The sequence below is a fragment of the Nanorana parkeri genome, unplaced genomic scaffold (assembly GCF_000935625.1).
Source record: "Nanorana parkeri isolate BGI_ZX_2015 unplaced genomic scaffold, ASM93562v1 scaffold2639, whole genome shotgun sequence".
NCBI classification, from domain to species: Eukaryota; Metazoa; Chordata; class Amphibia; order Anura; family Dicroglossidae; genus Nanorana; species Nanorana parkeri.
Genome location: NW_017308907.1, coordinates 63,850 through 77,652, shown reverse-complemented (window position 1 = coordinate 77,652; position 13,803 = coordinate 63,850). Strand labels below are relative to the sequence as shown.

Here is a 13,803-nt window from a genome sequence, read left to right as displayed (position 1 = left end):
GCCGGGAGCTGATTGTAAGCACAGCAAACATTAGAGGTTGCAACATTCAGCTGGCTATTGCTATTTGAAATAGCCAATGGCAGGCTGGTTTTTGCTCCCAACCACTATGGATCAGAGGAGCAGACCTGGTGACACTAGGGGTTTAATATAACCCTACTGTCGCATTGAAGAGAACCTGTCACCTCCAATGTGCTATCACATAGGGGGCTTGCGAGCCCCCTATGTGATAGCACATTGGAGCCAGGTACAAACACTCAGTGATCAGCCAGGTACAAACACTCAGTGATCAGTGAGTGTTTGTAGATAATTGAGGACATGGTATGTGTACTATATCCTCAATTATGAATGAATGGGAGTGATCTACATCTCCTCCTGTTCATTCATAGTTGTAGTTATAGTAAACATACCATGTTATCAATGAACAGGAACACTCAGAGGATTCCTGTTCATTGATAACACGGGGATACAGAAAAAGAGATTGAGGGCTCTGTGTTCTCAATCTCTTTTTCTATTTTAAAAGGGAAATATCAGGGGTCTGTTTAGACCCCCAATATTTCCCCAAAGCCCCTAAAAGTAAAGTAAAAAATAAAAATATTTAATAAAAAATGAATTAATAAATTTGAAAAAAATTAAAATAAAAAACATTTTCAGTATCGGTTTCGGCCTGACAATTTTTTTTATTTTGGTTTCGTTTCGGTTTTATAATATCCATTTCGGTGCACCTCTAGTTATTAGTTTACTATATGTAAGTGGTATGTTATAGTAATTAAAAACTCAAGGAATAAAATACGTTTTTGAAACAAGCTGACTTAGATGCAAAAAGGTTTATACCACCTTCTGATGCTCTCTCTTTTGTTTACACTGTACAGTGTCAGTGAGCGTTGATAACATACTTCCTCTTGCAGATTTGAAATAATAGTTTTTTCTCCTGTGTGTTGTATATTCACAATAAACTGTCTTGAATTAACTTTAAAGCTGTTGTATGAGTTCCTTGTGTAGTTACATGTCTGGTAACACTAGACAACAGGTTACCAGTGCTGGTATCCTGACAGTGGCACTTAGTAGACATTTTGGGTTACAGGCAGAAGCCCGATATGCTCCATGCTGACCTATAGCTCTGCAATCAGAAAAGTTCATGCTCCCTGCTAATTAAAGAGCTATAGATCTGACCCGGCAGGGGCACAGGTCCCACTCTGCAGCTGCTGGCAGGGCGCAGGCTTTTATACTCACAGGCTGCAACTGCTTTTCAAAGAAAACAAACTGTGAGGCTCCGTGCCGACCTACCTGATCCGGGATCGTGCGGCCCTATTGATTTTAATGGGGTGACATCCGAGCTGCAATCGCAGAAAAAAGGTACATGTACCTTTTTTTTTGTGACACACAACTGTTTTAGAAAGGATTGTCACCAGCACACCAAAAGTTTTGAAGCAAAAAGTCCTTTATTGACAAATCGATTTGTCAATAAAGGACTTTTTGCTTCAAAACTTTTGGTGTGCTGGTGACAATCCTTTCTAGATCTGCATTGTTCACGAAGCCGTCCGTGGTCACTACAAGCACCCACCTGCTTGGCAGGTTTACTACTATTCCGGTAAGGAGTGCAGCTGGTTCTTGACTACATGTATTACACGACTGTTTTAGCCGCGATCATGTTCGGAAGCAAGGGCAGAATCGCGGTGGGAAACCATGCAATCCGCCCGGCGCGACTGGGGTGCCATTAGAAAATAATGGCACCAACAGTGCGACCTAGGCGACTCCTGACCGCGCAGCAATCCACGCGGAATCGTGCACGATTGCCATGCGCAGAGGTGTCGCCTAGGTGTGCACCGGCCCTCAGACTTTTCGCATCTTTTATTTTGATACGCATAGAAGGTATTTAGCTGATTTGAACCAAAGGTTCAATAGAAGCAGCAAGACTATAATAGACATCTGTTGCTGTAATACTCTAATCTTACCACTAGATGGTGAGATTGTAGCACAAATCTCAGAATATCAGAGCTTGAAAATGTGTACGTTGTTATGGCCGGGGAAAAGATAACTTCTTTCAAATGACATTGCAGCACTTATAGAAATTTAACATAACAGGCAGGTATAAAATATACAGAAAATAATACAGAAAAAACATGCCTTTAATTTTTTTCATGTTTCTAATTTGGTATCTATTTTAGTGCCAAACTAAATGCCAAAAAACCCGCTTGGCTTTAATATTTTTAATGTTTGGCATCTATGTGACAGTTGATTGTGGAGTTGATTAACTGAAGGCACACAGGCTGTTCTCTTTACTGGGGAATTTTCCCTGTAGCTTAGTGAATGAGGTGAAGCTCTGCTGACTTCCATCATCCAATCATGTTTTATTGCCTTTGCACATGCTTGAGTATTCTTTACAGAGTGAATTTTCACCACATTCCCTAAGCTAAGGGAAAATTTCAATGCAAAGTGCAAATTAATAATATTATTATTAATATACAGGGTTTATATAGCGCCAACATTTTGTGCAGCGCTTTACAAAATGGAGGGAGACAGTACAGTTAAAATACAATTTCAATACAGGAGGGTTAGGAGGATCCTGCTCGTAAGAGCTTACAATCTAGTAGGAGGGGTAAGTGATACAAAAAGTAATAATTGTGTGGGATAAGCTGATGGAAGATGTGAAAGGTCAACTATTATGTTGACTTCCCTGAAAAGATGAGTTTTCAAGGATTATCTAAAGGTGGACAGAGTAGGAGAAAGCAGACAGATTAGGGTTGGGAGTTCCAGAGAATGGGAGAGGCTCTGGAGAAGTCCTGGAGGCAAGGAGCTAACGAGGGAGCTAGAGAAGAGGAGGTCTTGAGGAGTAGCAGAGAGGAAGGTTTGAGTTGGGTGATCAGTCTATTTGCCTTTGGTAAACCATCCCCAATGTTTCAGCATGAGCAAAACAGCATCTCTCATCAAGAACGTTGTTGTACCATGTGAGACTTTGTAGCAGGACCGGATTAAAATAGGGGCTACTGGAGCACCATCCCCAGGCCCATCACTGAAAATAGGCCTGGCCCGGCCCGGATCTCCTTTGTATGCTCGATGGCAATCCAGGCTGGCTGGGCTGAATCCAATCAGGCAGAGGCCTGGCGGCTCTCTAATCAGACATATTAGAAGACTGCTCACTGGGGCATCGCAGTGCCCCAGCAAGGAGCAAGTGGCCACCTAATTATAGAGCTGCCTCTGCTGCTTCCTGTCCAACTGACCGACAGCACCAGGCCCATGATGCTCTTAATCTGGCCCTGCTTTGGAGATGACCTCAAAATTCAATCATAGGTCTGTCAACTGATATAGAGTTTGTATAGACCTTCTGCAATGTCTGTGGTAAGTAAATCACAGCTGGGTAATTTTCACCAAGTTGGCTGAAGGGCAATTGTAACAAAAGGTCTTGATGGACATCTTTAAACCAAAAGCTTATCAAAGTCTCTTCCCCTGAACACATGGGCACTGATTGCCTTTTGATTGTAAGCTCTGGTCTAAAAAAAATAAGCCTGGGCAAACATTTAAAAAAAAGTATGAATCAACCCTAAAAGCCTAAAGAAAACCTTTGGTTTGCCTATGCAGAGCAAAGCAACAAATTGGGTTTAAAGAAGACTTTACATGCAAGGTCCACTCATTTATTCACTCCTCCCAATGCCGGAACTGTAAAATAAACTTTTGAAATAGTCTAAAAAAGTTTAAAAAGTTAGAAAATATACTTACCACGGATTTTCGCTCGTCTCCATCTTTATAGCAAGATCCAGAGAATACTGAGATTAGGGATGCGCCGATACTACGACTGCGAGTACCGAAATTTTTTTCAGTACTCGCTGATACCAAATATCGATACCGGTGTTGTGTGCCCCGATTATCAGGAAGCCGAGTGGTGGATCATGACCCGCCGCCCGGCTTCCTGATTGCCTGGGAAGCCGGTGGTCTATTAAAGGAACACTAGCTTCACTTCCCGTGGCTGCCTGGCTTCTTCACCAATCAGGAAGCTGGGCGGTGGGTCATGAGGTGCTGCCCGGCTTCCTGATTGGTCAGGAAGCCAGGCTGCCTAGAAACAAGTAAAGCAGCCTTCCTAGCTAATCAGTAAGTTGGACGGCATGTCATGACCCGACTCCCGGCTGGTTAGAAAACCAGACTGCCTGGCAAAAAGTGAAGCCGGCTTCCTAGCCAATCCGAAAGCCGGGAGGCGAGTCATAACCCGCCCGGCTTCCTGATTGGCAAGGAAGCCGGCTCCATGCTCCCTTGGCACTGCCGGTCAGAGGGAGATCTACCTCTGACCGGAAGTTTCAGTATCGGAGCATTTGGGCGAGTACGAGTACTACTCAGTATTGGTGCATCCCTACTAAGTATTCCAAATCCTTTAAGAAGACAGTTCTGTGCTCTGCTGGGGTGTCATCTCACATGACTTGAACTACTCAATCTTCCACAAAGGAGGGTAACGTCATCTCCTGCAGTACTAAAGTAGGCCTGCCAGAAGAGCTAAGAACATTTTTTTTAACCTTAATTTATACAAGCTTCTTTTTTTTTTAAATAAAACTGTAATACACATTACAGTATTTGTTTATGTAAAAAAATCTGAGGGTTTAATGTCACTTTAAAGGAGAACTATGAGGTGAGTGACAATGAAACGGCTCAATAGATCGGGATATGAGCGAACACATACCGTTGCTCGCTCACTTCTCGATCATGTGCTTGCACAGAGCCCCTGCAGGGATTTCCCTCTCCCTGGTCCGATCCTCCAGCGCTGACTAGAGGAACGAACGGGGGAGGGGCGGGTACAGCTGGCTCTGCCTCTAGCCAGCTGTCACTCACGCAGCTGGGTGGATCTCGACAGTAATGTCGGGATCCGTCCTGGCTGCGGCGGTCTCATTATACCGCGAACCGAAGCTCGCGGTATACTGAGCTTTGGGTCACGGGAGGATGCTAGTTTATGTCCTCCCATGACCCTGAGGAGAACTATGGGGAAAAACACTGACCCCATAGTTCTCCTTTAAGGGTTGGGTACTGGGGGGAGAGGGGGTGAATAAACTGGTGAACCTTACTTATAGTGCAAGTCTGTTCTGATTTTTTGGTCCACCAGCAGCGTAAAACTCAGATTTTTTTTTCTTAAAGTACAACTCCAGGAAAATATACCAATATATTTGGTAATATTTTTGGTAATATATGGCTGCTACTCTGGCCCCTGAAGCCTGCCTCCTACACTGCAGGCATGTCCCCAGGAGTTCTTACTCCCTATACAACATGATGACTTGGGGACCTTAGACCTCTGCAGCGGAAGGGGAGAGAGGCTGCAAGGACCGGTCAAGAGCAAGCTGGGTGAGTATAACTTTTTTAGTACCTAGACAAAAACAAGTCCCACTGAAAGGGTTAAGAACATATTTTCCCAGAGTTCTGCTTTAATATAGAAGGTGGCAGCTGACGTTACATTTATCTGTAATGTTTAGGTAAAATTCAGGTTTTTGCAGTAAATTCCCCCGTGACCTGAACCCGGAGAGAATTCTGTGCCTATAAATTCTTCCAGCACTGCTATCCAAAGATCACATCAACACTGGTGGGGACGGGATAATGAACACGCACTGGGCAGACTTGTGTTTTCTATTATTAAATGTGTCAGGATTCTCTTTGCTGCTGTACAATACAGTTTACAGAATTCTCTTCTCTTTTTATTGAGTACGGATAAAGCTGAAATCATCTTATTACACAGGTGAGGCACCAAATGTGATTAATAAAGACACAGATTACAAACAGAGTACAAGAAAACACAAAGGACATTATATGTATCATATACCAGGCACCTGAGAACTTAATAGTAAAATAATAGATTATTTTCTTTAATTCTCTCTCTATCTCTCTTTCTTGCTCCCTCCCCCTCCTTCTCTCCATCTCCCTTTCCTTCTTTCTCCTTCTCTTTCTTTCTCTCTCCCTCTCTCTCCTTCCTTTCATCTCCCTCCTGCCTCCCATCTTTCTCCCTCCCTCTCTGTATCTCTCTTTCTCTTTCCCTCCCTCTTTTCTTCTTTCTTTCTCCCTCCCTATCTCTTTCCTTCTTTCTCCCTCCCTCTCTCTCTCTTTCCTTCTTTCTTTTTCCCTCTCTCTCTCCCTATCTCTTTTTTTTCTTTCTCCCTCCCTCTCTCTCTCTTTCTTTCTCTCTCCTTCGCCCTCTCTCTCTCTCATATTATAAAGAAAATATACCTGGTTCTCGGTGCCACTTGGCTGCTAGACTGGATCCCCACAGCCTCTTCTCCCCCAAGCCCTGGCGGTCTAAGGACCCATGATGTCATCACATCTAATGCAATGTAAAACCCTTTTTTTTTTAAATAACATTTTAAAAAAATAACAGAGTGCACTCACATTGTGTTGTAACTGCATGAGTATATGCAGCTCCAGCACGAGTATATACAGCTCCAGCATGAGTATATACAGCACCAGCACGGGTATATACAGCTCCAGCATGAGTATATACAGCACCAGCATGAGTATATACAGCACCAGCACGGGTATATACAGCTCCAGCACAGGTATATAAAGCTCCAGCACGAGTATATACAGCTCCAGCACGGGTATATACAGCTCCAGCACGAGTATATACAGCTCCAGCACAGGTATATACAGCTCCAGCACGAGTATATACAGCTCCAGCACAGGTATATACAGCTCCAGCACGAGTATATACAGCTCCAGCACAGGTATATACAGCTCCAGCACGAGTATATACAGCTCCAGCACAGGTATATACAGCTCCAGCACGAGTATATACAGCTCCAGCACAGGTATATACAGCTCCAGCACGAGTATATACAGCTCCAGCACAGGTATATACAGCTCCAGCACGAGTATATACAGCTCCAGCACAGGTATATACAGCTCCAGCACGAGTATATACAGCTCCAGCACAGGTATATACAGCTCCAGCACGAGTATATACAGCTCCAGCACAGGTATATACAGCTCCAGCACGAGTATATACAGCTCCAGCACAGGTATATACAGCTCCAGCACGAGTATATACAGCTCCAGCACAGGTATATACAGCTCCAGCACGAGTATATACAGCTCCAGCACAGGTATATACAGCTCCAGCACGAGTATATACAGCTCCAGCACAGGTATATACAGCTCCAGCACGAGTATATACAGCTCCAGCACAGGTATATACAGCTCCAGCACGAGTATATACAGCTCCAGCACAGGTATATACAGCTCCAGCACGAGTATATACAGCTCCAGCACAGGTATATACAGCTCCAGCACGAGTATATACAGCTCCAGCACAGGTATATACAGCTCCAGCACGAGTATATACAGCTCCAGCACAGGTATATACAGCTCCAGCACGAGTATATACAGCTCCAGCACAGGTATATACAGCTCCAGCACGAGTATATACAGCTCCAGCACAGGTATATACAGCTCCAGCACGAGTATATACAGCTCCAGCACAGGTATATACAGCTCCAGCACGAGTATATACAGCTCCAGCACAGGTATATACAGCTCCAGCACGAGTATATACAGCTCCAGCACAGGTATATACAGCTCCAGCACGAGTATATACAGCTCCAGCACAGGTATATACAGCTCCAGCACGAGTATATACAGCTCCAGCACAGGTATATACAGCTCCAGCACGAGTATATACAGCTCCAGCACAGGTATATACAGCTCCAGCACGAGTATATACAGCTCCAGCACAGGTATATACAGCTCCAGCACGAGTATATACAGCTCCAGCACAGGTATATACAGCTCCAGCACGAGTATATACAGCTCCAGCACAGGTATATACAGCTCCAGCACGAGTATATACAGCTCCAGCACAGGTATATACAGCTCCAGCACGAGTATATACAGCTCCAGCACAGGTATATACAGCTCCAGCACGAGTATATACAGCTCCAGCACAGGTATATACAGCTCCAGCACGAGTATATACAGCTCCAGCACAGGTATATACAGCTCCAGCACGAGTATATACAGCTCCAGCACAGGTATATACAGCTCCAGCACGAGTATATACAGCTCCAGCACAGGTATATACAGCTCCAGCACGAGTATATACAGCTCCAGCACAGGTATATACAGCTCCAGCACGAGTATATACAGCTCCAGCACAGGTATATACAGCTCCAGCACGAGTATATACAGCTCCAGCACAGGTATATACAGCTCCAGCACGAGTATATACAGCTCCAGCACAGGTATATACAGCTCCAGCACGAGTATATACAGCTCCAGCACAGGTATATACAGCTCCAGCACGAGTATATACAGCTCCAGCACAGGTATATACAGCTCCAGCACGAGTATATACAGCTCCAGCACAGGTATATACAGCTCCAGCACGAGTATATACAGCTCCAGCACAGGTATATACAGCTCCAGCACGAGTATATACAGCTCCAGCACAGGTATATACAGCTCCAGCACGAGTATATACAGCTCCAGCACAACTGGAAAATCACGTCAGCGAGCCCCATCCAACAGATTTGTTTTTTGCAACTAATAAAGTCCTAATAATGGTTCGAACCCTTTCCTACTCCCCCCAAAGCAAAAATAAAAAAAGAAACATTTTGTGGAGTTGGGCCTTAAATAGACACTGTCACTTTGCCCATGCTTGGACTTAAGTGGCCAGTTAACAGGCCTGACCACTGTAACCTGGGAGTGTGGGGGAAGAGGGTTGGTGATGCCATGTAACAGGGTAATCTCGCACTCTATCCGACACCATAACTGACCCTGGATGGACTTCTCCAGCAATGAGCATAGATCAGTGGGTATACCTTGCTGGAGGAGGGGGAAACTATCAGCAGGCATGTTCACTCTGCCCTGAATGGAAAAAAAATAACATTGTCTCTTTAAATTCGGCTATTTGCCTCATTGTATGAAAACATTTCTAAAAATTAATCAATATATATTTATATTTGTTCTCTGTTGATGGAAATGTAGAACGTTATGACTCCGGTGAATCAAATGGATTATGGAAACAACACCAGGATAATGGAATTTTTAATTATCGGGTTTTCTGACTTCCCGAATTTAAGAACTCCGCTGCTATTGTGTTTTCTTTGTGTTTATATTTTCACGCTAGCTGGAAATACAGTTCTAACCATCCTAATATGCTGGAGCCCCTCACTCAGCAGCCCCATGTACTTCTTCTTGTGTAACCTCTCGTCCCTTGATGTCCTCTACACATCCACCACATGTCCACAGCTGATTGGTATCACCATCACCCAGGGAGGGAGAATCTCTTATGTGGGATGTATGATTCAGCTTTACTTCTTTATTGCTTTTGGAAGCACTGAATATTTCCTATTGACTGTGATGTCTTTTGATCGCTATGTGGCCATATGTAAGCCTCTACATTACACACTGATCATGAGCAAGCAGGCGTGTTTGTATGGGGCTATGGGTTCCTGGTTGGGTGGCTTAGTGGCTTCAATCCCAATTGCAACAATTACCACTACCTTGGAGTATTGTGACTCCGACATGATCAACCATTTCTTTTGTGACGTCACCGCCCTTATAAACCTTGCATGCAGCAATACGACAATTATACTTATTCAATGAGTGTTGTTAGTTATGACATCATTTTTTCTCACTCTGATATCTTATATTAATATCATATCCACCATATTGATGATCCAGATATCAAAGGGAAAGTACAAGACGTTCTCTACTTGTGCTTCTCATCTCACCACGGTGAGCTTTTTCTATATTACTATCTTTGTACTATATATGAGACCAACATCAGCGGTTTCACTGAGGCAAGGCAAAGTACTAACTACACTCTATGTGTATGCTATCCCCATGCTTAACCCCATAGTGTACAGCTTTAGAAATGAAAATGTCAAAACGGCACTGAAGCAATTCATCAAGATAGGCCACTATTAACAGTAGATAGCCTTTAGACATGTAAGCTGCAGAAAAATTTGGTTTGGTTCGGATATTTTGTTTATTCAGGATTCGTGTTTGAAATTTAATTCGGTTTGGGTTTCGGATTCGGACGAAATCCGAACTTTTGTTCAATTCAGATGAGTTTACGAATATTCGTTGTGAATACCACAGAAAACCATATACAGGTATTAATACTAAAGCTGAGGCTCCCAGACCAGAATGGCATTCGGGAGCTCCCAAATGTAATTCGGAAATTTGGATGCCGAATGCTCTTCGGGTCTGGGAGCCATATACATATATTACTAAAGCTGAGGCTCCCAGACCCGAATGGCATTCGGGAGCACCCGAATGCAATTCAGAAATTCAAAACCCAAATCCCGTTCAAGTCTAGGAGCCTCAGCTTTAGTATTATATGTATATACTGCATATGGCTCCCATGTTACCGTAACGAAAATTCGGATTTAGACGCATTAAACCGAAAAACACATCTGATTTGCCAGAAAAGTCACATGCTCGATTTAGTTTAGTTTTTGAACAAAATTTGGACGGCATCCGAAATTCAAAAATGTAAATTCGGATTCGGACGCATTCGGATGCATTGGGATTCGGATATTTGGATGTGTCCCAATTTCGGAAAATTTGGAAAGAAATGAATCACGCATGTCTAATACTTTTCATTTACTAATTTGGGACTCATTTGTACTGGTTGTACTTCGTTCTTTAGATGTGTCGCTCTTCTACCGTTGTTTTCTGTTTATTTCTCCTAGTGAGACATTTATGATGTACTATATGCTGGTTGGTCATTATCCATTCTTTGTGTTCCTGAATAAAAATATATTACTATTTTCTGGTTGTTCATTGTTATATATATGGCCCTATCCTAAGGAACACTGCCAGGCCAAAAAAAAAAAAAAAGTCACCTGCTGGATTTAGCTAATTAAATAGGTAAGAGCCTTCCATTGGTTAATTACTGCAGTGATTAATGTGTTTCATATGTTATGTCCCCAAATACATGAGGTCAGCTGCCTACCTGAAGATACTGAATGATCAGGTTTTTCCATCAATGGATTTTTTGCTTCCCTGATGGCACATTGGGCATATTCCAAGATGACAATGTCAGGATACATCGGGCTCAGATTGTGAAAGAATGGTTCAGGGAGCATGAGACATCATTGTCACACATGGATTGGCCAGCACAGAGTCCAGACCTTAACCCATTGAGAATCTTTGGGATGGGCTGGAGAAGACTTTACGCAGTGGTCCGACTCTCCCATCATCCTTACAAGATCTTGGTGAAAAATAAAGCAACTCCGGATGGAAATAAATGTTGTGACATTGCATAAGCTTATCGAAACACTGCCACAGCAAATGTGTGCTGTAATCAAAGCTAAAGCTGGTCCAATGACATTTTAGAGTCTGTGACTTTTTTGGCCAGGCAGTGTATATTATCTACTACATACCTGTAGGAGCAAACAGGCAAGGACAAATGAGAAAACCGTTGGACTATTTTTATTGTTTGTACTGGAACTGGGGATCAGGAAGGGAAGAGGGAGTTTGAAAGGAGAATGGGATTTAAAAGAAGCATTACCTTACATCATTCAGAGTCACATCACTTATACACTGCATGACATAATTTAGGTTATCCGCATTAAGGTCCGAGATGTTTATTTGTCCAGTTTCGGGTAAATAAATATGATTTCTCTTAGCCAGAAAATCCACTTGGTCCTCTGTCAGAAAAAATAAAATGAACATCAATGAAAAACACAATTCCAATTTATAACCCGGAAGAAGATTTGCCCCACATTTTGAAAGTCACTTACGGGTTAATCCAATGTAGGCAAACAGGCCAGATTGTTGGGTGATATGGTTCCAAGATCTCAAAGTCTCCAGGAGTCTGAGCGTCTCCCTCATTTTCTCTCTGATGACCATCAGATATTTCACTGCCATTTTAAGGCTCTCCTTCCTCAAAATATAGAAAGAAAGATAAGGGTAAGGTTATTATTGAAATCTGGAACCTAAGCAGGTCAGTTTTTCTCCACACAGCCTTTTGCCTCCTCTGTTCAGAACCATGAGATGTTCTAAAGCTCTAAAGTCCCTTCAACTGATTCATTAGCATTAGCCATGCAATGAAATCTAGGTGTTCCAGCCATTTAGTAGCTGCCCAGGCTCTCTGGTAACAAGGTGGGAGGGGAAGGGGGGCACAAGTTACCCAACAGCCATAACCATGGAGAAGGAGGCTGAGATGGGTGGAGTTGTCAGCCAGCTGATCAGGAGGTGGTGGGCGGCCAATCTCTCAGCAGGGGAAGTGGGGTGTGTGTGGTGTTAGTTAACCGTTCTGCCACCCCCCCCAATGAGACACCATCTGAGGCTGCCTCATTATGCGGACACCCCTGGTTGCATCTCTTTTCACAGTCTAGTCACAGCCTGGAGGAGACCTGTAAGTGATAGTTAAACTGCAGCAGAGAAAGATCAGGTGCACACCCTTGTCAGGCAGGGCTGTGCTATGTGGCAGAGATGTGCAAGTCTCAGGATTGGATAGACATCAATACAAATCCTTTTGGCAGGTAAAACATGCACCGTATACAGTATGTATTTCATGGTTTTTATTTAACTGTTTGCCTGGGAACATTTTTCCATCTAGTTCTACATGACTACACTATATCCTTTACAAGAGCAGATGGTTGCCAAGGGCTGAGGTGAAGAGAGAATCTTGAATTATGCAGCATAAAGTCCCCCCATTAATTTATCAAAAACCCCAGCAGACAAAAACGGCTTCGAGGATCCAAACCGACAAGCAACTGCCGTGACTACAATACAATCCTCCTCTCATCTGCCGATCTCCAACTGGATCCATGTAAATACCCCTTGCAGACCTCCCGCCGAACCACCTCCTGGCCGATCTCTTTCGGCCAATCCCCAAGTGCCCCTCTACCCTACCTTACGTTTCTACCTTTCCTTAACCCCTTCTTGTCCTGGTTCCCCTTCCCATCCTTGTACTGTAGGCCTTCCACTCATTTCCCCTTCCTGGCTCCAGGCCTAGCTAAACAGAAGAACAAGATTTCACCAGTACACTGTAGAAATACGCCCAAATGAACATCATTATTGATGCATATTATCACAGATGAAACAATGTTTTGGGGCCACATAGGGTCCCCTTCATCAAGCTCAGTATGAGCTTGATGAAGGGGACCCTACATAGCCCTGAAACCAAAGGCGTAACTACAAACTTTAGGGCCCCTGTGCAAAAAGCCATGAAGGTCCCCCCAACCCCCCACCGCCATGGGAAGGCACTATACACAGGCACCGTGTGGTTAACAGGAAGGTTGCCGAGGTCCCCAGCAAGCGTGGGACCTCAGGCAGCCGCTTCGGTTTAAAAATGTAGTGTCGGTGTTCTGTCGAGAACACCAACCCAGTATCTGTGCTTGCGCACAGACGGGATTAACGAGGAAACCGGCATTTATTTACAAAGTATTTGTTTGTAATTGTTAATTGTGAGCGTTAATAATATACCATGCATGGCAGTAAATGATGGATGGCATATTATTAACAGTCACAATTAACGATTTAAGCGAAATACTTTTTCAATAAATCCTTGTTTCCTCGATAATACTGGTCTGTGCGCAAGCGCAGATACTGAGGTCGGCAAATTCGACTAGGTCAGTGTTTTCAACAGAACACCGGTATCTGCACTTAATATCGGGGCATTTTACTCGCACTCGTGAAAATACGCAGTATTGGCACCGGTGCATCCCTACTTAATACTATAATGTATTGCTGGGACTTGTAGTCCTGCATAGTTGGTGCTATTCTGCTTCGCTGTTTAATGATTATACAGAAATGCAGAATACCATCAGCTATGCAGGACTACAAGTCCCAGCAATACATTATAATAAAATCAGCATTATAATAAAATCA

General features: G+C 43.6%; 1 protein-coding gene and 1 pseudogene across 1 annotated transcript in view; one reads left to right on the top strand and one right to left on the bottom strand.

The window, feature by feature from the left end:
* The first annotated feature begins 9,138 nt into the window (after positions 1–9,138).
* On the top strand, positions 9,139–9,885 carry LOC108802064 (annotated as a pseudogene).
* Positions 9,886–11,275: 1,390 nt separating this feature from the next.
* Positions 11,276–13,803, bottom strand: part of LOC108802063 (aspartate aminotransferase, cytoplasmic-like) — a 22,802-nt gene continuing 20,274 nt past the window's right edge. Inside the window, exons 8-10 of the mRNA XM_018573955.1 lie at positions 11,709–11,851; positions 11,477–11,615; positions 11,276–11,348 (exon numbers count right to left, since the gene is read on the bottom strand). Coding sequence (XP_018429457.1) covers positions 11,276–11,348; positions 11,477–11,615; positions 11,709–11,851 — 355 coding nt within the window. The remainder of the gene's footprint in view (positions 11,349–11,476; positions 11,616–11,708; positions 11,852–13,803) is intronic.